Below are 20,500 nucleotides of genomic sequence, written 5' to 3'. Positions count from 1 at the left end.
CATCAAGGGTTGGTAGAATCGGACCGGCGCATGCGCAATGAAAGCATTGCGGTCAAAAGCGACTTCAAAATTGCTTAAAAGACAGACTCTAAGAATATTAGCTAAGAGTCATAGTGACTGGTTCAGCAAAAATGCAATTTTAAGGCCGAATTCGATTATGACGCAGTTGAAATTGCCCTCGCCTTACGCACCCCCCCCCCCACGCTTCCGTCCTGACGCAGACGCGCGTCCGCCTTCCGCACTGCGGGGTCGTCCTTGGCCCCACCCTACTCTGGTTCCTGGAACATGCGCAGTCTCCTTTGCGGACTTTCCTGCTTTGCGGGTACGTCAAGATGGCTGCCTCCGTATTGAACGTGTTGCTGAGGCGCCTTCCTAACATTTCGCCCTTCAGAGGTGCCTACGGAGTTCAGGTAACTCCTTGGGGCACATTTTGTACAACCTCAGATTTGTTTGTACCTTCCAGAAGGTTGTACCTTCTGGAGGTCGTCGATCCAGTGCCGGGAATCCAGGAGTGGAGACCTTCCCAAGTGCTTATACATTGGCTGTCAAGGAAACGCTCTGCTTCCACCATCCTCCCCCTTCCCCTCTCACTCCTCAGTACAGCGCGTTTTCTAATTTCGAGACAAGGGTAAAGAGCCATGGTTGGATGTCATTCTCTTCCCAAGTTTCCGTCTCGGCTGGATAATTAGGCAATGGAATGGATTGGACCCCTTGGCCAAACACAAACCACTGTTAACTGTATGGTGGTGTCTAAATCTTTGATGCCCGAGTGTGTCCTTGGGTTGTGAGGGACACTAACTATTACCAGCCCGCTATCGCTCAGTAAAGCCAGGATGCATTCTCACGACCGGGGGACCAGTTTCTCGGCTGTTTATCTCACTAAATCAGTTTCTTAACCAGAGCGTACATGAGAGCATAACTACTTTGGATTGCGGTTTCCCCTCAGCCACACGTACTTACCACCCTGGAGATTCTTGGTAGGGCAGATTCTTGATGGGGCAGGGTGATTTTGGAAGGCTTGCCCATCTGCCACTCCCTACAGTGGGACTGAAGAGTGATGAGAGGGGCTACCACAGAGTTAATTATAGACTTGGTAGCTTCGGACATAGCGTTAGGACTCAAGTTTGTTCTGCCATATGGAATGTTGACCAACTTTTTATAAGACCGGGCAACTCAGTGATTGAGGATTCAATTGAGTTGAGAGACTCACCTGTCCTTTACATCCTTTTCGTACCACACATCTTAACTCCAAGAAGATAGACATTCTCCCTATTTCTCCATTACACTGAGTTCATTTCAGGAAGCACAGAAACCTTATGTGTGCCAGGTTTTTGAGTTGTCTTTTAAAATAAATATGCTTCCCAGTCACCTATCCTATTTATCTTCTAATGTTACCTTTTCTTGCGAGATCCAGCTGGAGGCAGGGATACCGGTTGTTGATGGTGTAGATTTAATAAACCAGTCAGTTCCCAGTTCTTGTCCTTGAACTCAGTGTCTCGTTTTCCCTCTTGTTCAGTCATTCAGTTGTGTCTGACTCTGTGACACCATGGACTGCAGCACACCAGGCTTCCCTGTCCTTCACCGTCTCCTAGAGCTTGCTCAAATTCATGTCCATTGAGTTGGTGATGCCATCCAACCATTTCTGCTCTGCCCCTCCTTTAATAGGTTCCTCTCTGTTGCTTATGGTGTACGTTTAATAAACCAATCACGTTGTGTCCTTGAACTCTTGTCTCATTTTCTCTCTGCCCCTTCTTTTATAGGTTCCCCTCCAGACTCTTTGCACCAAAGCCCCCCCTGAGGATGATTCTTTGCCCCCAGTTCCTGCTTCCCCTTATGAGGATGAACCCTGGAAGTACCTGGATTCAGAAGGTACTTGTTTATTTTTTTAATATTTATTACTTATCTATTTGGCTGCACCAGGTCGTGGCTGCAGCATGTGGGATCTAGTTTCCTGACCAGGAATCCAACCCAGGCCCCCTGCATTGGGAGCACACGATCTTAGCCACTTGCCTAGACCACCAGGGAAGTCTCCAGAAGGTACTTCTAAAAGGACAAGGGGCGCATCAAGTGAGGTCTGAAATAAGTGGACAGAGACACCTCACCACCATCACCCAGGAATAGCTTGTATGGTCTTTTCATTTCAGAATACCAGAACCGCTATGGTTCTCGCCCTGTCTGGGCTGACTACCGTCGAAACCACAAAGGCGGAATACCCCCACAGCGGACTCGAAAGATGTGTATTGTGAGTTTCTGAGGATGGCACATAGATGGGACGTGGAGTGGGGCTGGAGGCCATAGTGACAGAGGCAGCAATACTTCTCTGACAGGGCTTTGAATGTCTTCACCTGCCTCTTTCTTTTCTCTACAGCGTGGAAATAAAGTTGCTGGGAACCCCTGCCCCATCTGCCGGGATCAGAAGCTGCATGTTGACTTTAGGGTGAGGAGAATCTTGTCTTCAGTATAAAGACTTGGAGTCTCCTTGCAGTACTAAAAGAGATTACCTTAGGTGCCCTATTCTTCATACCCTGGGCCCCTTAAGTCTATTTTGCATTAATTTTCTGGCAATGTAAAAACATTACTCTTTCCAGCTTTTAGTATTTATTTATTTACTTATGGCTGTGTTGGGTTTTAGCGGCTGTTCACTGTGGCGAGGGTGTCTCTCTACTTGAGACAAATGGACTTAGTTGCCCCGAGGTATGTGGTATCTTAGATTAAACCCTCATCCCCTGCTTTGGAAGGTAGATTCTTAACCACTGGACCACCAGAGAAGTCCCTCCTTCCAGACTTTTGCCTTCTACCATGGGTTATATTCCCCTGGAGAAGGAAATGGCACCCCACTCCAGTACTCTTGCCTGGAAAATCCCATGGACGGAAGAGCCTGGTAGGCTGCAGTTCATGAGGTTACAAAGAGTCGGACATGACTGAGCGACTTTCACTTCACTTTCATGAGTTATGTATAAAAGATTCATCTCTTACTTGTGAAGTTTACAGTCTAAATTGGCACGAGAAATGCTCATTTCTAATGAGAGGGAAATGCCCAAAGGTTCATTTATATCAATCAGTTACTTTCAGGTAGATTGGACTAGTTTTTTCCTGGGATTTTCTTTATTTTGTTGTCATTGATGTTTAATCACATGTCAAGACTTGGGCCGGGAGGGCAGATACACGAAACAATGTATAATCTAGTTATTTTTTTCAAAAAAACCCTTCTTTGTGAGGAGGAGAGGACTTGTTTCTTGAAGGATTCAGAAACTATAAAGATGACAGTGGAAAAGTGCTCTTCTGCATTTGCAGTGTTAGAGGATAGTAGAGCAGAGACTGGCTGGTCATCAGGGAAGTTGGAGGGCATTCATATGTCAGTCAACAGAGGCAGGAGTCTGATTGCTTCCAGGCTTTTTCTGATACAGGTTGTAGAGGAGTCCAGGAGATACTTGTCAATTTCAGCTATGTATTACTAGTTACCAAAAAAGGCTGTAATCATTTGATACAATTTATAAGAAATTACATGACTAAGGGAGAGAGAAAGGTTACAGATGGAATAGTGCAGATGAGTCCACCTGCCATTGCACTCTGCCAGTTTACCTGCTTTTCCTTTGGGAGTCTTATCACCTGTGATTAATTGCTGGCTGGGAGTCATTCTAACTATTAAATCTCTAAAATTGATCTTAACAAATACATACATTACATATAACATACCTTCATATAAGTTAGTCACTTACAAACAAATAACACATACTACATTTTCTGGGTGATTTCAAGGGTTTGCCATCCCGCTGTCCCTAATTTGTTGCATGAAGAGCTGACTTTTTAACCTGACCCCTGCAGAAGAGAATTCTTTGTGAGTCTCAGTTTCAGAATGTAGGATGTGCATGTGAAATGGTTAAGAGGCCAGGAAGAGGAAAAGTTTGCAAGAAAATGTGTTCAGTAAAGGGATGGGGCTAAAACTGGGACATGGTGATTAACCTCTAAACATTTTGCTGACTTCCCTTTCCTCTCTCTTGTTTTTCCACTACTTTTCTCTACAGAACGTGAAGCTCTTAAAACAGTTTGTCTGTGCCCACACGGGTATCATCTTCCATGCTCCATATACAGGTGAGCCCATCATCCCCATCACCACCAGAATAGCTTTTTATTATAGCACCTCTTATTATTAAGACAGACAGGTATTTCTTTGATGATTCCTACTAATGGCATAAAAAGTGGGATGGAACCTTTTGGAAATCTTGATCTAAAGGGAGTAGTCATATGCTGAATAAATTATATGTGGACAAAAGATCCAGGTGAGTACTAATATAAGCAAACTATCTAAATGGAGCTCTTAAAAGATAAATGGTGCTGATTGTTTCCTTTCTCTAGGGTCTCTTCACTTTTCTGGAAGGCTTTCTCATAAATTGACTGTTCTTTAATGTGATTGACAGTTCAGTTAGAGTTCCCAAATTTGGTGTAAGCTCAGCAATTCAAGATCACATCTATTTATTCCCTAACTACAACCACAGGCCAAATCCAGCTCACTCTCGTCCATTTATTTTCATACTGTTTACGACTGCTTCCAGGGTGCAATGGCAGAGTTGAGCTGAGATAGACAATAATATATGCCTAAAATATATGCCACAGTGCCTTTGGTGTATGGCCCTGTACAGAAGCAGTTTGCCTTCTGTTCCAAAGCAAGATAAATTTGCAAAGAATAATCAGAATCCACCCTTTTAGGGGGTGGTAGCCTGGTCAGTGGAGTTTGGTTTTTCAAGGAGTTGGGTTTTTTTTTCCTTTTGGCTGCATGTGCGGCTTGTGGGATTTTAGTTCTCTGACCAAGGGTCAAACCCAAGCCCTCAGCAGTGAGAATGAGGAGCCCTAACCACTGGACCCCAAGGAAATTCCCAGGGAGTTTTAAGAAGAGTTTTATAGTCAAGCTGTAAAAGGCTGAAGGACTATTTTGCCACTTTCTCAGATAATCTTCCCCAGATCTGAAATCCTTTCTTCCTTTATTGAATCTTTCTCTGTGGATTGTCCAAGTTAGCCCTTTAACCACACTTTCCTTTTCTTTTTAATATTTATTTTTATTTATTTATTGGGTTGTGCCAGGTCTTAGATGTGGCACACAGGATCCTTGAACTTCTAGTTGTGGCATGTGGGATCTATAGTTGCAGCATGCAGGCTCTTAGTTGTGGCATGTGGGATCTAGTTCCCTAACCAGGGATGGAACCCAGGTCCCCCGAATTGGGAGTGGGAGTCTTAGCCACTGGGCCACCAGGAAAGTCCCACCACACTTGCCTTTTGAATGGTGTTCTGCTCTCTGTCTTGAAGCCTTTACTGTTAAATGGCTTCTCTGTACTGGCCAGACCCTCCCAAGTCTTCATCCTGGTTCTCAGAGAACATTCTTGCCACTGAGCAGAAGGGGAAACCGAGGCTCATGGAGAGGTCAGGGGAATGGGGTCATTAGGTAGAGCTGGTCTTCCATAACTAACCCTCAATCACGATAAGGAAGCAGGTGTGTTCTTTATTTACTGTGCCTTATAAAATGAGCTGTGAGTTACCTTTTTTCTCCCCACAGGGGTCTGTATGAAGCAACACAAGAAGTTGACCCAGGCTATCCAGAAAGCCAGGGATCATGGTGAGCATGAGAAGGGGCATAGGGCAGTTTCCTTAGGCATAAGGATAGTGACTTAGGGCTGGAGAGTAGATATAAATCCTCCCAGCTATCTGAGAAGTAGCACCTAACATGTTCTCAAGACTCTCTCCTTTCATCATTCCAGAGTCCTTTAGTTTCCTCTCCTGAGTCTCTTACCTTGTCATTGCCCTGTCCCTTTGTTCTTTCTCTGCCTTCTTATTTTGTAACTGTTGGTCCCAGTGCCATGGCTAGATCATAAGAACTTTGTATAAATTTTTGACCCTGGGCTCCATGACACTTTTGCACAAGTTAGGAACAGGTAGCCCTCTGTTAGGGTAGATGCAGCTTCCTCACCCTGGCACAGGACTGCACAGCTTGGCAGGCAAGAGCCCAGGCAGCACGTCAGCCCACACTTGCCCCCTTGGCCAGTTACCTTTGGGTGGCACACCCATACATAAATGTAGCCAGTGGCTCTGATTGGTCCCTTCCTCCTTTTAAATGTTATTTTCCTTATTGTCTTTGTTAATCTGAATTACCCCTTTCCTCTCCCCTGGCTTTGTCTTTTATTTTTAACCCCCTAGGTCTCCTCAGTTACCACATTCCCCAGGTTGAACCCCGGGACCTTGACTTCAGTACCTCTCATGGAGCTGTGAGTGCTACTCCACCAGCCCCCACTCTGGTTTCTGGTGACCCCTGGTATCCATGGTACAGCTGGAAACAGCCACCAGAGAGAGAGCTGTCCCGCCTTCGCCGGCTCTACCAGGGCCATCTCCGAGAAGAAAGTGGCCCTCCACCTGAGTCAATGCCCAAGGTGCCACTCACGGCCCCCACTGAAGCCACCTCTGCTGAGCAGGCAGGCTCCCAGAGTGCTCTGTAGGTGTAGACTGGGACGGGAACCAGCGGGTCTCGTAGACAGTACTTCATCCTGAAGAGTTGTGTCTACTTTGTGGCCAGTGGCAAGCTCAGTCACCAGAGATGATTGTTGGTGAAAGGGATGAATACTCATGAGGCTGAGGGAGGGCAGTACAGATTTGTATGGGAAACCTCAGTCCCTGCTGTTGTAAATAGATGGGTTATACATTGTTACTATTTCAGACTTGTGCCAGCTGCATTTTCCCACAATAAAGCTGTATCCTGTCTCTGGGCTGAATTTCAAATGAATGCTTTGGTGGGGGTGGGGGTTGGGGTTGGGGTTGGTGAGGGAGTGGGCAGTGGGTGCTGCTGTGGGGAGAGGAGTGGTCAGGTTTAAGCCAGCCCTGCCCGTGGGCTCTTGGGACCAGAAGCCACCTGAAATGAGCAGTTATACCATTCTCTCTTGATCACTTGTGGCCCCCTATGCCGGAGGCACAGTGTTCTCACTATACCCAGCTGTTCACTGAGGGGCTGAAAGGTTTGGAGGATGAGACACTAAGCCCCAAAAATGCGTTGCTATGGCGCCCGCTGCAGTGGGCGGCGAGGATGGGGTGAGTGCTGTCGCTAAGCGACAGCTGGTCTGGCAAGAAGATTGGGGTCTCCGGGGCCAGCTGCCGCGATTACAGGCGGGTGGTGGAGGAGGGGAGAGCGGGGAGGGGCGGTCCCCTGGGGACCTGCAGGCGCGGCAGGGGAAATACAGATTGCGGTGGGAGGGCCGGAAGTGACGTCGCGTGGGGCGGGTCCGATCGCGCACAATGGGCCATGGAGTTCCCGTTCGATGTGGACGCGCTGCTCCCGGAGCGGATCACGGTGCTGGACCAGCACCTAAGGCCCCCGGCCCGCCGACCCGGAACCACAACGCCGGCCCGGTGACATCTCAAATCTTCCCCACGGCCCTTCTCTCCCGGTTCCTCTCGGAACCTGGTCCAGGCACCACGCCCCCTTCTCGCGTTGACTAGTGACCCCTCCTTTTGATGTCCTGGCTCGCCTTTTTGGTGACCTTTGACCCTAGACCTTGTGGGGTTGGTCGGGGCTTGAATCTGTCACCTTTCACCGCTTGGCCCAGTGTATGGTCCCAGCCGAAGGATATGGTTGACCTGCCCTTCCTGCTTCCCCACAGTTACTTTAAGGGAGAAGGGAGTGTACCACCCTGAAAGGAGGTGTGGCAAAAGTTTGGGTTTCAGAGTAGGGTGGGAAATCGGATTGGAAGACTCCAAGATAGAGGGAGGGCGTGAAGTACTGACCTGGGGTTATGGCCCAGGTTCCCAGGGAGTGATTGCCCAGGACCCTTTAACTCAGTGACTGTCTGACTCTTCATCTCCTCTCTTTCTGTAGTGTTGATCTGCAGCAGCAAATTATGACCATTGTAGATGAGCTGGGCAAGGCCTCTGCTAAGGTACTGGGGAGTCTCCATGCGGTAAAGGGGAGGCCTCTGGGGACGGCTGGTAAGGGAGGCAGGTGTCCTTTGGAAGGGACCTGTAGAAAGTCTGTCTTAAAATTCCTGGCAGGCCCAGCATCTTCCTGCTCCCATAACCAGTGCATCCAGGATGCAGAGTAATCGCCACGTTATGTATATACTCAAAGATACTTCAGCTCGACCGTGAGTGCCAAGTGCTCTTCCATCCTGTGCTTAATTCCTTCCTCCCCCAGCCCGTTTCCCTGTTTTGACTTTACCTCTTCCAAACAGGTGCTCACTATTGTTATTTTCTCCATCCTACAGGGCTGGAAAAGGAGCCATTGTTGGCTTTCTTAAAGTTGGATATAAGAAACTCTTTGTACTGGTGAGTGTCATTGGAAACTGAAAATCCATATGCCTTGGCTCCTGAGAACAGAAGTGCTGGAGGTTGGAAGGTGGCAGTAATGTTTGAGTCCTAGAAGATCTTTTTAACTTAAAAATTATTATTGGCTGCTCTGGATCTTCACTGCGGTGCATGCTCTTTGTTGCAATGCAGGGGCTTCTCCTAGTTGTGGGGCATGGGCTTCTCTTATTGCTCTGGAACAAAGTTGTGTTGCATGGGCTTAGTTGCCCTGCAGCATGTAGGATCCTAGTTCCCTGACTGGGAATGGAACCCACGTCCCCTGCATTAGAAATCGGATTCTTAACCACTGGACCACCAGGGAAGTCCCTGGAAAGTTTTTGTTGTTCTTTTACCTCCTAGGATGATCGTGAGGCTCACAATGAGGTAGAACCACTTTGCATCTTGGACTTTTACATCCATGAGTCACTTCAGCGCCACGGCCACGGACGAGAACTCTTCCAGCATATGTTGCAGGTATTGCTTATCTCTTCACCAGCTCTTCCCAGAGGCCTTCAGTCCTCCCAAAGGCCCTGCCTCCCATCCTCCCACCCCCACCATGTTCCCATATCCTTCCCAGGATTCCTGTTGGCCTGCTTTCCCCACACCTCCTCCTACCCTGAGTCTCTTGTTCCCTGCAGAAGGAGCGAGTTGAACCACACCAACTGGCCATTGACAGACCCTCCCAGAAGCTGCTGAAGTTCCTGAATAAACACTACAACCTGGAGACCACCGTCCCACAGGTTAGAAGTTTCAGAGAATAGATACCCACTGAATGTTCCCACTGAATTTACCTAGTCTTTGGGGGGCAAAGAAGAGGCACCTTCCAAGCAGTCTGTAGTCCCCATTGGATAGGAATTCTTTTATACACCTAAGCTCAGGGGTGGGATTGGGGGATACCATCTCTCATCCTGGAGCTGTTTCATTATCATCTCATCTATTTTTATTCTTCATCCTGGACTGTTGTGTACACTTAAAAGCATGTTTATACCCCAAACATAAGTCAGTTTCTTTTCATCTCTTCATTTTCACCTAGGCCATTACTTAGTCAATCAAGATTTAGTAAGGGCTTGGAACAATATATGTTCCCTATCCACAGAGAGATTTGGTTTATTTGGGGGGAAGGTGGTTTGTTTGTAAGTAGATGCAATATAATGTTGCTAATACTGTCTGTCCATTCAGGATATATTTATTGAGCACCCAGCATTATTCTGGGCTTTAGGAATACTTGGTTTAATAAAACAAAAAAAAAGTCTCTGTTCTTACAGAACTTATATTCTATTTGGGGAGACAAACGTAATAAACAAGTAGATACTCTGGTCGATAAGCACTCTAGGAAAACAAGAACAAGTAAGAAGGTTTGGGAATGCCCTAGTGAGGATGGGAGTATGTGGGATTGCAAGTTTAAATGGGATAAGCAGAAAAGGCCTCACTGAGAAAGTGTCACTTGAGCAGTAACTTAAAGAGGTGAGACTATGAGCCATTAATACCTGGAGGGGGGATCATCCCACGCAGAGGAAATGGCTAGTGTGAAGGCCATGAGGTGGAGTGGGCCTGGAAGTTTGGCTGGTGTGGCTAAAGCAGTGTGAGTGAGAGGGGGGTGTGGTAGAGGAGATAAGAGCAGTAACAGGGAAGGAAAGACACTTAGGGCCCTGCAGGCTATTGCAAAAACTTTGGCTTTTACTCTTAGTGAAAAAAGGAGAGCCATCATAGGGATTTGAGCAGAGGGGGAATATGATAGGACTTACTTTAATATTCGTTTGGCTGTGCCGGGTCTCCATCAAGGTTGTGGGGTCTTTAGTTGTGGCGTTCGGGGTCTTTTATTTGTGGCACGTGGGATCTAGCTCCCCTACCAGGAATTGAACCCAGGCCCCCTGCGTTGGGAATGTGGAATCTTAGCTACTGGAGTCCAGGGAAGTCCCTAATGTGACGTACTTTAAACCAGAGCACTTTGCTTATTAAGAATACGCAGCAGAGGAGTGAGAGTGCAAGCAGGTTAAGCAGCAACAATCCTGATGATAAATGGTGGTGGCTCAGACCAAGACGATGGCAGTGGGAAGGAGTGGTCAGATTCTAGGGATTCTGATGTTAAAGCAAATAAGGTTTCTTGATTGATTGTGGAGAAAAAAGAGAGAGAGTTAAGGGTGATCCCAAAGTTGTTGGCCTGAGCACTTGGAAGGATGAAATTGCGTCAACTGAGATGGAAGGTAGAGCAACTTTGGAGGGGGGAAATAGTAGGAGTCCACCTTGAACATGTTAACTGGAGATGTCTGTGGTGAGTTCAGGTTGAGTAGACAGTTGGTTGCTTCCATAGCGTTGGGAGAAGAGGTTTGGGGTGGAGAGTTTTCAGCACCTGTAGGATACTTGAAAGCAGCAAGACAGGATGAGAATCACCATGGAGTGAGTTATCGATGAAGAAGTGGTCCAAGGACTTGAGCCTTCAGGCACTCTTGGAAAGTCTGGGAGGAGAAGTAGCAGCAAATGCAGCCAAGGAGTGACTAGTGAAGTAGATGCAAAATTAGAAGTGACCTGGAAGGCCAGTGAAGAAAGTGTGTGCAGAAGGAAGGAATGACTTACTGAGTCAGATGCTGCTGATCCGTGAGGTAAGAAGAGGTCTGAGAAGTGGCCATTGGATTTAGCTGCCTGAGCCCACTGGTGATCCTGACAGTTTCAGCGCAGTGGTGGGTGGAAGCCTGGATGGAGTGAGTTTAGGTCACAGCAGTCCTCAACCTTTTTGGCACCAGGGACTGGCTTCGTGGAAGATAATTTTTCCATGGACCCAGTGGAGGTGGGGGGAGGGGGAAGTGGTTTCAGGATTTTTCATATGCATTTCATTGATTATGCTGCCATTGATCTCACAGGAGGCGGAGCTCTGGGAGTAATGGGAGCAATGAAGAGCAGTATAAATACAGATGAAGCTTTGGCCTGCCCGCCACTGTTCACCTGATATGTGGCTGGATTCCTAGCAGGCCACAGACCTGCTGTGTGGCCCAGGGGCTGAGGACCCCTGGTTTAAGAGATTAAGCAGCTCAGAGCTGGAGACAGCAAGAATAGGTGACTCTTTTAAATCCTGGTTTAAGGTGAACAGAAATAGAGCAAGAGCTCGAGAGGGCCATGGATCAAAAGAGTTGATTCTTCTTAGCTGCATAAGAACAAACAGCATAAAAATGACTCAGAAAATTTGATGATGTCAGAGAAAGTGGGAAGAACTGAGGAAGTCAAGAGAACTGCTGAAGCAGTGTTGCTGAGTGGGCTTGGGATTGGGTTGACAAGCAAGCCTTGGATAGGAGCAGAGACAGTTAATCCATTGTAATGTGATTCATTGATGTGCTTACAGAAGAAGCATAAAGTTAGTGCTTACTTGGGTAAAGGAAGACTTGACTTAATCTTGAAAAGTGTTTGTCAGGAGGACAGAAGTGGACAGGCTAAAGTGCTTTTCATGCAGGAAGAAACATGAGCAAAGTCAGAGAGGTATTAATATACTTTTCAGGGCACTGCAAGCAGTTTTTTGTTTGGCTGGAGTGCTGAGCATATGCTTGTTGGAGGAGAATAATATCATGGTAGACATTACAGAAGAGTCAAGGCAGGAGATAGGGTCTGCTTAGAATGTGCAGGACATCATTTCTCCATTAAGAGGCAGCAGAGAGCAACAGAAGGAACGTAGTATCAGTATCTGGCATCAAATGTATTACCCAGGTAACATGTAAGAGCAGGGCAGTGTAGAGTGTATGCATGCTAAGTCACTTCAGTCATGTCCAACTCCGTGCAACCCCATAGACGGCAGCCCACCAGGCTCCTCTGTCCCTGGGATTCTCCAGGCAAGAATACCAGAGTGGGTTGCCATTTCCTTCTCCAATGCATGCATGCATGCTAAGTCGCTTCAGTCGTGTCCAACTCTGTGCAACCCTATGGACAGCAGCCCACCAGGCTCCTCTGTCCACAGGATTCTCTAGGCAAGAATATTGCCATTTCCTTCTCCAATAGAGTGTATAGATATAGATAGGTAGATAGATAGATAGATACATATATATAGATATACAGTAACAATGATTAATGTTTCATGAGCTCTGGTACCTACATTGGATTCTCTCTGTTGATCCTTGTACATTTCTTTGAGGTAGTTCTTACTGACCCCATTTTGGGTTTCTGTAGATTAGGGACTTGACCAAGTGTGCACAGCTAATGTTGGAGCTTGAATTTGAACCCATAGCCCACCCTGATGACTACATTGTATTCCTGACCGACATGCCTCAGCTAGAATCAGGAGTCTGGGGTTTGAGTCCCAGTTCTCCCCTGTGTAGCTATTTAGCTTTGGGCCAGCCATGTCTCCAAGCATGTATATTTCTAGTTTTTTTGGGTATATACCTAAGAGTATATAAGCGTAGAATTCCTGGATCATGTGGTAATCTGGTGTTTAACTTTTTGAGGAGCTGAGAAACTTTTTCCACAGTGAATGCAGCATTTTACATCTCCATCAGCAATGCATGTTAGCTCTAGTGCCTTGACAGCCTCATCAAAATGTATTATTTTTCTTTTTATAATAGCCATAATAATGGTTGTGAAGTTGTTTCTCTTTGTGGTTTTGATTTGCATTTCCCTTTTGACTAATGGTGTTGAGCATCTTTTCAAGTGCTTATTGGCCACTTGCATGTCTTCTTTGAGAAATGTTCAAGCCCTATGCCCCCCCCTTTTTTTTACATTTTTAAAATTTTATTTATTTATTTTACTTTACAACATTGTATTGGTTTTGCCATACATTGACATGAATCCGCCATGGGTGTACATGTGTTCCCCATCCTGAACCCCCCTCCCACCTCCCTCCCCATCCCATCCCTCTGGGTCATCCCAGGGCACCAGCCCCGAACCTGGACTGGTGATTCGTTTCACATATGATAATTTACATGTTTCAGTGCCATTCTCCCATATCATCTCACCCTCGCCCTCTCCCACAGAGTCCAAAAGACTGTTCAATACATCTGTGTCTCTATTGCTGTCTCACATACAGGGTTATTGTTACCATCTTTCTAAGTTCCATATATATGCGTTACTATACTGTATTGGTGTTTTTCTTTCTGACTTACTTCACTCTGTATAATAGTCTCCAGTTTCATCCACCTCACTGGAACTGATTCAAATGTATTCTTTTTAATGGCTGAGTAATATTCCATTGTGTCTATGTACCATAGCTTTCTTATCCATTTGTCTGCTGATGGACATCTAGGTTGCTTCCATGTCCTGGCTATTGTAAACAGTGCTGTGATGAACATTGGGTACACGTGTCTCTTTCAATTCTGGTTTCCTCAGTGTGTATGCCCAGCAGCGGGATTGCTGGGTCATATTATAACCCCTTTTTAAATTGTGTTTGTTGCCTGTTTGTTCGTGGGTTGGAAGAGTTCCTTATGTTCGAGACACAACACCCTTATTAGATGTATGATTTGCAGATATATCCTCCTGTTTATGGGGTTTCATTTGCTTGATAGGAAATCAATGTCCCATTTAAGAAATATACCATTTATTTCTTAAACCATGTCCGAAGTTATCAAGATTTTCCCTAATGTTTCCTTCTAAGAGTTTCATAGTATTAGCTCTTACATTTAGGTCTTTGATCCATTTTTTTCTTCTTTTGTTTTCTTTTTTATTTTTCTTTGGCCACACTCCATGGCACACAGAACTTCCCTAACCAAGGATTGAACCCATGGCCCCTGAAGTGGAAGTGCAGTGCCTTAACCACTGGACCACCAGGGAACCCCCTTTAATCCATTTTTAGTTTTTTTTAATCCAAATTCAGTATCTTGCATGTAGATATTCAGTTGTCCAAACACCAGATGTTGAAGAGTCTATAGTTTCCCTTTTGAAAGGTCTTTCACTTGTATTGACAATCAGTTGACTATTTCTGGATTCTGTTCATTCCAAGGGTCTGTTTGTCTATTTTGTGTTTCTACCACTGTGTTGATTACCATAGCTTTGCAGTAAGCTTTGAACTTAGGAAGTGTGAATCCTCCCCGAATTCCTTTGTTAATCCTGAAGATTATTTTGGCTATTTGAGGTCCTCTGCAGTCCAGCTTTAGGATCAGCTTGTCAGGTCCTGAAATTCTGACTGAGTCTGTCAACAAGGACAGGAAGGCTGGCTTTTGTTCCTGCTGTGGTTTTTCTAGCCCAGGGTTCTATACCCAAGTATGTGCTGAGTAGCTGAACGGACAACTGTTATTTCTCTCGTTTCGTCTTACAGGTGAACAACTTTGTGATCTTCGAAGGCTTCTTTGCCCATCAGCATCGTAAGTTTTCTCACCTGTGTGTGTTGGTCAAGCAGTTGGGGTGAGGGGAAGGAGAGAGGTGAATTCTTGGTCCCCCCGGCCCCCTCACTGAGGGGCACCGCCGCTTCCTTCCTCACAGGGCCCCCTGCTACCTCTCTGAGGGCAACTCGACACTCGCGTGCTGCTGCGCTCGATCCTATGCCCGCTGGTAAAGCTGCATTGGATGGGTGGATCTCTAGTGCTCTGATGGCTAGTCACTCTGGAGGCCACCAGGAGCTCAGTGTCTGATCTGTGGGCAATTTGAGAGAATCCTAAAGCAACCCAAGTCTCCAGCAGACATTACCCATGGGAACTCAGTGTATTTTATACCTGGCAAGACTTTTAACTAAGCAAGCTCACTGGGAGCCTGTTAAACCATAGACATTGATGGAGCCTCTTGCTGCTGCAGGCCCATCAGAATAGGCCAGAGTCATGTTCCTCTCTAAACCCCTCAGGCTCTGTCAGCCAGTGAGTGACAGGCAAGTGCAGTTTCCCCTTCTGCTTCCAGTCATAGAATAGTGACATGAATGGTCCAAAGCTTAAATACTAGTTTTTGAAGATAACACTCAGAATTTGTAACACTTCCAACCAAATAATGGAGAAACCTAGCCTAGGAGGTACTGAAATGTCGCCCAGGTTCCTCATTCCATCCCCATCCGCACACATGCTCCCTGCCAGGCTGAGTCCTACCCTTTCTTCCTTCTCAAGGCGGAGGGGTGCGGCCTTCTGCTTGCTGTGCAGTGCACACCTGCACAGAAGGGCCCTCTTTCTGAAGGAGCTGCTCTGTGTCTAGTTCTCACCTCCTCTGTGGCCGGGAAGCAGAGTGTCACCAGTGACTAGCATCTGCCGGTATCAGGCATGGAGGGGCAGTTCATATCTGTGACTGGCTTTGATTTCCAAGACCTCCCCTCCGTCTAGCTCCTACTGAGCAAAGGCTGTGAGAGGGAGAGAGCCAACACGGACAGTGAAGACCAGGTCTACAGGGGAGGGGACCCTAAAGCTTAACTGGATCCACTGGGCAGTCTCCTCTGCCACACATGATGGAGAAAGAACCTCTTGAGAGGGAAAGGGAGGGGCAAGTAGAGAAGAGAGGAGGTGGGAGGCTGAGCTTGGACAGTCTGTTAGCCTCCCATTTACTTTCTCTGGTAGCTTCTTTCCAGATGTCTGTGTTTTTTCCTCATCCTTCCCCCCTCCCCCAATAAAATGTAAGTCTCTTCCTATCTTTGCCCTGGAAGGAGAGGTTCTGCCCCACCCCAACCTCCCCTAACCTCTCCACAGCAATTCCTGATTAACCAAGGGCTTTGTCCATCTCATTTAGAGGGACCTGGGGTCCTCGTTGGCCCGGCTGGGACCATTCCTCTGCCCCTGAATCCCAGGGGGGCCTGACAGCGCCCACTGACAGTAAGAGCTCGCCTCCCTTGGCCGCCCTTCTCCTGTACCTCCCAGGCCCCAGAGTCTCCCCCGGATCTTTCCCCCAACTCTGCATTTGGCCTCCTCCTTCTGGCTCTCCTCAAAATGCTCCAGCCTTCCCCCCGAATTCCCTTCTGGTGTGATGGCACTGCCCCAGAGCTGCTTCCGCGGCGGAGCTGATGTCTCCTTGCCCAGGAGGAAATGTGGTGTCGGGGACCAGAGGTTTGGGGTCTCGGGGGTAGTGGCCGGGAGGAGGGTGCACAGTGTGCACCTCACTGACCTCACCTGTGTCCTCTCCACTCCCAGCTCCAGCAAGGAAGCTGCCACCCAAGCGAGCAGAGGGAGAGATAAAGCCATACTCCTCTAGTGACCGAGAGTGTAAGACTGGGCTAGGGGGGCTGGGCCTGGGGGGCCTCAACCCAGGGGAAGGATTTGTTCTCTCTTAAGGCTCTGACTTCTCTTTTTCCTTCCCTGGTCTTTGCTCTCACGACTCCCTTCCCTGTCCTTTTCCTTCTTTCTCCGTCTTGCTCTGTTTTCTCCTTCCCCCCAGTTCTGAAGGTAGCCGTGGAGCCTCCCTGGCCCCTGAACAGGGCCCCTCGCCGTGCGACTCCTCCAGCCCACCCACCCCCTCGCTCCAGCAGCCTGGGAAACTCACCAGAACGGGGCCCCCTCCGCCCCTTTGTGCCGGAGCAGGAGCTGCTGCGTTCCCTGCGCCTCTGCCCCCCACACCCCACCGCCCGCCTTCTGCTTGCTACCGACCCCGGGGGCAGCCCTGCCCAGCGGCGCCGCACCAGGTAACAGGAGCTGGAGGGTTAGGGAGCCTCAGAACTCTCAGACAGGGCAGTTAGGAATGGCAGAGGGCAGTGTAAATCAGAGACATGAAGCAACGGGACAGGAGGATTGGAGACTCCTGAGACGTTTTGAGAATATACTGGAAGATATGTGTGGAAGCGGTCTGGAAATAAATTACAGTGAAGGAGCAGAATAGGACTTAGGGGGAGCCTAGGGACGCTAATGCCTAGAGGAAGGTTAGGAAGAACGCAGACCCACTGGTGGCAGGGGGCGGGTTGGGAAATTATGGTTTAACACTTGCTGGGAGGGGGCAGGATCTCTGACATAGCCTGGGGAGCCACCGGCCCCGGCTCAGTGCCTTGTGTGGCGGGAGCCCACCCCGGCAGGCAGGGACTGGGCCTCTCCTTTATTTCTCTCCCCAGCTTTCTCTTCACCTCTGACTTCTCTTTCTGTTTTTCTCTCCCCTCCATTTTCCCTCTCCCCCTCTCCTGTCCATAACATCCTTCCCCAGTTCCCTTCCCCGCTCTGATGAGAGTCGATACTGACAGACTGCTAACCCCCTCCCCTCCCTGGGAGACCTGGCGCGGGTGGAGACCCTTCTCCCTGAGAACCCCAGACCCAATCTCCCATTGCATCCCCCAGCATCTAGGGGAACTTGACAAGAACCCGTAGGATTCCCTTTACCCCTTTCTTGGAAAACTGGGTGGTCAGGGACCCAGGTGGCCTAACACTTCATAGCTTTTCTTACCACAGAAAGCAGCCCTTCTCTCCTAACTTGGGCTCTGAACACTCCCACAGACAGCCTGATTTGCTGCCAGGCCTCTTGGTTGGGCAGCTCATACTAATTATCCAGAGAAGCACACTCTTGCTTGCTGTCAGATTCTAGAACATCATGGAAGGTCCAAAGGCCTCCTCTGCCAGGGAAACCTTTTTAAGAGAGTCTTATCCATGGAATAACTCCTATAGTCCCTCTGCACTGTCTCCTGGTAGCTCTAATACTGCTGTGTGCTACCGGCTGCAGCTACCCTATCAGCCTGCTGACGCCAGCCACTGAACGAACTCTGCTTCATAGCAGTCCAGTCAGGTAGGACAGGGGCTTACCAGCTCCCCACGGGATCCACTCAGCATTGCCAAACTCTTAATCTCCACATGTTTTGTGTATGTGTTAATCTGTCAGGGGACCCCCGAGCTGACGTCTGCTGTGGGACTCTAGACTCACCACGCATCTATAGACACTACCACCTCCGCCAGGTCCAGGATCTCTGAAGGAGTCTGTTTCTTGGCAGTAGATCCCAGCAAACACTCTAGGATCACTCTTAGCCAAGTTTCAGAAGCTAAGCCTGAGTCTCAAGGCTCTATTAGCTCCTGGAATACCCTCTCACATCCATCCCTCCCCAGTAGCTAGATATGCTGATAGATTCCTGTCTTGTGATGATGGGGGAACTCTTCCTCTGGCCTCCCCTCTCTTCTTTCCTCCATAGCAAGAATCCTCCCCTGCTCCATACCCAGGCTAAAGAACATCCTTTTCCTCCTTACCCTCTGGATGTGTGCTAGTTCAGGTACCCCTACTGTGTTCCCCCAAATCCTTGGGAGCAGGATCTCCCTCTTTTTCTGACTCACTCCTCCTTTTTCTTCTCCTTCTCATTGTTGTCTGAATAAAGCGTGAACTCTTTTGTGTTTTTTAAATGGACATTTTCAATGAAAAAAAAAAACAACAAAACCCAAACAAACCTTAAGGTCTCAGCCTCGTTTGTGCGTCACCCTGTATTTTCCTGGGCTCTCAGGACCTCTGGCCCTCTTCCTCACCTCTGAGATCTGCAGATCTTCCAGCAAGGAGGCTTAGAGCGCCCCTCGCAGGATCTGGTGTCTGTCTGTCCCCATCTTCACTGCTGGATTTTCTCCTGCAGATTCTGTCTCCTCTAATGTAGTCACTGGATCCCTCCATGTAGGCTTCTGTATCTATTCCTCCATTCTCTCCAGAAACCTCTAGCTCTCTCTCTAGTAACTCCTACCATTTACCCCAGGCCAGCCCTTGCTGAGATGTTAAGATTTACTAACATCTCTAGGATCCAATTAATTGCCTTCTAATAACAATCCCCTAATTGTTTCTTGGATTATTCTTCTCTAAACCCTTAGATCTCTTTCTCAAGACAGTCCTTTTCCTAAATTCAGCCTTGCCACTCCCTCTTCCCCTCTGGCTAAAGTATCCTATAATTAAGGTAACCGTGTCTTTCCAGCTCAAAACATGAGAGCACCTGGTTCAGCAAATTTTTTTTTGCCTTTCTGTGAATCCATTTTTTGTTTTTGGCTGCACTGCGTAGCTTGTGGGATCTTAATGTCCCAACCAGGAATGGAACCTGTGCCCCCCGCAGGGGAAGCACAGAGTCCTAACCACTAGACCACCAGGGAATTCCCCTGAATCTTTTTATAACATGATTTCGATCACATTTAACCTTACGCTTAACACATTGTCTCAACTAGAAATAATAAAGCAGCAAATCAGGACTGCTGCAGAAAACCTTGGGGTGTAAAATGATCTCCCTTCCCTTTTCTGGGGCACAACTTGTATTAAACCCCATAGGAATGATAACTACCCCCTCTCTGTTCCTGTGTTCTTTTATTCTTCTCCCCTGATTCCTCCTTACCCACTCATCTTTCATCCTGTAGCCTCTTCCCCATCATTTCACATTTCTTCTACAGTGGGACTCCCCCAGGGCTGGTAGCCCAAAGCTGCAGCTACAGCCGCCATGGGCGGTTGAATTCCTCATGTCCCAGTACAGGTAAGTTACTCATCTCCTTACCCTCAAATCAAGTAGGCCATATTCACTACCTACTCCAGCCTTCCCATATACATGCCTGGTATTTCCACAGGCAACCAAGAACTGAAGCAGGGGGAACAGGAAACAGAGAATAGGTGAGGTCTGAGCCCCTCCCCTGCCAGCCTCTCAAAACCTCTGACCCCTTTTCTAACATCACTCTCAGCTACTACCTCCTCCTAAATCTCACTCTCTGAACTGGACACCAGCTCCTCTCACAGAGCCTTCCACCTAACATCCTACAAGCCTCTTTCCCCATAGGTTCAACTCTGGTGCTTCCCTTTGGCACCAGTCCATTCTGTGGGGTTTCAGGTTTGGACATAGCACCAATGGTTCCAGCCTCATACCCCATCATTTGTCCTCTCCACAAGAGCCTGACAGACCTTGAAGAAGCTGTGATCTTAATCCTCACTTTAGTACCCGTGTAACCCACTCTCCATCTCCCTCCCACCTACTAGGTGTGCCACTGAGGAGCAGGTCTTGTCACAGCATGGGTCTGGGGAGGAACCCATGCACACAGTTACTCCACAGGCCCAGGTTCCACCAGCCCAGTCTTGGACAATGGGTGGGGACATGTTCAACGCCAGGTTCATTCGAAACTTGCATGAACGTCGCAGCACCAGGCCTTGGTGACCGCAGCCCACTCTCACACCTTCAAAATCATTATTTCTATCTCACACAGGACCTAGTCAAAGCTTGCCCTCACCGTGGATGTATTCATTCATTCATTTATTCATTCTACAGGCTTTTTTTTTAACCAGTGCCAAGTCATTTGTATCTTATTTTTAACCAGAGCAATAAAGTATTTTTTACCACAAGCGTTACTGAGAACTGCGGATGTCATTATTTCAGTCCCACTCCTCACCCATCAGCGCC

The 20,500-nt window shown here is 47.9% G+C and overlaps 2 protein-coding genes across 7 annotated transcripts; both read left to right on the top strand.

Moving 5' to 3' along the window:
• Positions 1 to 255: 255 nt before the first annotated feature.
• Positions 256 to 6,744, top strand: MRPS18B (mitochondrial ribosomal protein S18B). Its single transcript, XM_061147200.1, has 7 exons — positions 256 to 410; positions 1,761 to 1,869; positions 2,145 to 2,242; positions 2,369 to 2,437; positions 4,026 to 4,092; positions 5,549 to 5,608; positions 6,187 to 6,744. The coding sequence occupies exons 1-7, from the start codon at positions 333 to 335 to the stop codon at positions 6,480 to 6,482; spliced, it is 777 nt and encodes a 258-aa protein (XP_061003183.1). The 5' UTR covers positions 256 to 332; the 3' UTR covers positions 6,483 to 6,744.
• A 510-nt stretch (positions 6,745 to 7,254) lies between these two features.
• ATAT1 (alpha tubulin acetyltransferase 1) lies at positions 7,255 to 20,434 on the top strand. 6 transcript variants are annotated; one of them, XM_061147195.1, is made up of 13 exons: positions 7,255 to 7,386; positions 7,853 to 7,913; positions 8,026 to 8,117; positions 8,238 to 8,298; positions 8,677 to 8,790; positions 8,955 to 9,056; positions 14,543 to 14,588; positions 14,707 to 14,775; positions 16,323 to 16,394; positions 16,567 to 16,810; positions 19,509 to 19,588; positions 19,680 to 19,722; positions 20,083 to 20,433. In XM_061147195.1, exons 1-13 carry the CDS (start codon positions 7,280 to 7,282, stop codon positions 20,255 to 20,257), a joined length of 1,266 nt encoding a protein of 421 aa, XP_061003178.1. In that variant the 5' UTR covers positions 7,255 to 7,279; the 3' UTR covers positions 20,258 to 20,433. The 6 variants fall into 6 exon arrangements, 5 of the variants coding, with proteins under 5 accessions (XP_061003178.1, XP_061003179.1, XP_061003180.1 ...); XR_009693606.1 differs by lacking the exon at positions 20,083 to 20,433 and having other exon boundaries at positions 17,320 to 19,588; positions 19,680 to 19,719; XM_061147196.1 differs by lacking the exon at positions 14,707 to 14,775 and having other exon boundaries at positions 20,083 to 20,434.
• The last annotated feature ends 66 nt before the right edge of the window (positions 20,435 to 20,500 follow it).

Source organism: Dama dama, chromosome 7 (assembly GCF_033118175.1).
Source record: "Dama dama isolate Ldn47 chromosome 7, ASM3311817v1, whole genome shotgun sequence".
NCBI lineage: Eukaryota > Metazoa > Chordata > Mammalia > Artiodactyla > Cervidae > Dama > Dama dama.
The sequence above is the reverse complement of the archived record's forward strand: the minus strand, read 5'-3'. Positions and strand labels throughout refer to the sequence as shown.

Excerpts from the sequence above, each read along its gene's own strand:
- MRPS18B (XM_061147200.1), top strand. The coding sequence starts at position 333 with ATGGCTGCCTCCGTATTGAACGTGTTGCTGAGGCGCCTTCCTAACATT. Across the intron at positions 2,243-2,368 it reads GGACTCGAAAGATGTGTATT|CGTGGAAATAAAGTTGCTGG; the intron begins GTGAGTTTCTGA and ends TTTTCTCTACAG. Across the intron at positions 2,438-4,025 it reads AGCTGCATGTTGACTTTAGG|AACGTGAAGCTCTTAAAACA; the intron begins GTGAGGAGAATC and ends TTTTCTCTACAG.
- ATAT1 (XM_061147195.1), top strand. The coding sequence starts at position 7,280 with ATGGAGTTCCCGTTCGATGTGGACGCGCTGCTCCCGGAGCGGATCACG. Across the intron at positions 8,118-8,237 it reads AAAGATACTTCAGCTCGACC|GGCTGGAAAAGGAGCCATTG; the intron begins GTGAGTGCCAAG and ends TCCATCCTACAG. Across the intron at positions 14,776-16,322 it reads GCTCGATCCTATGCCCGCTG|CTCCAGCAAGGAAGCTGCCA; the intron begins GTAAAGCTGCAT and ends CTCCACTCCCAG.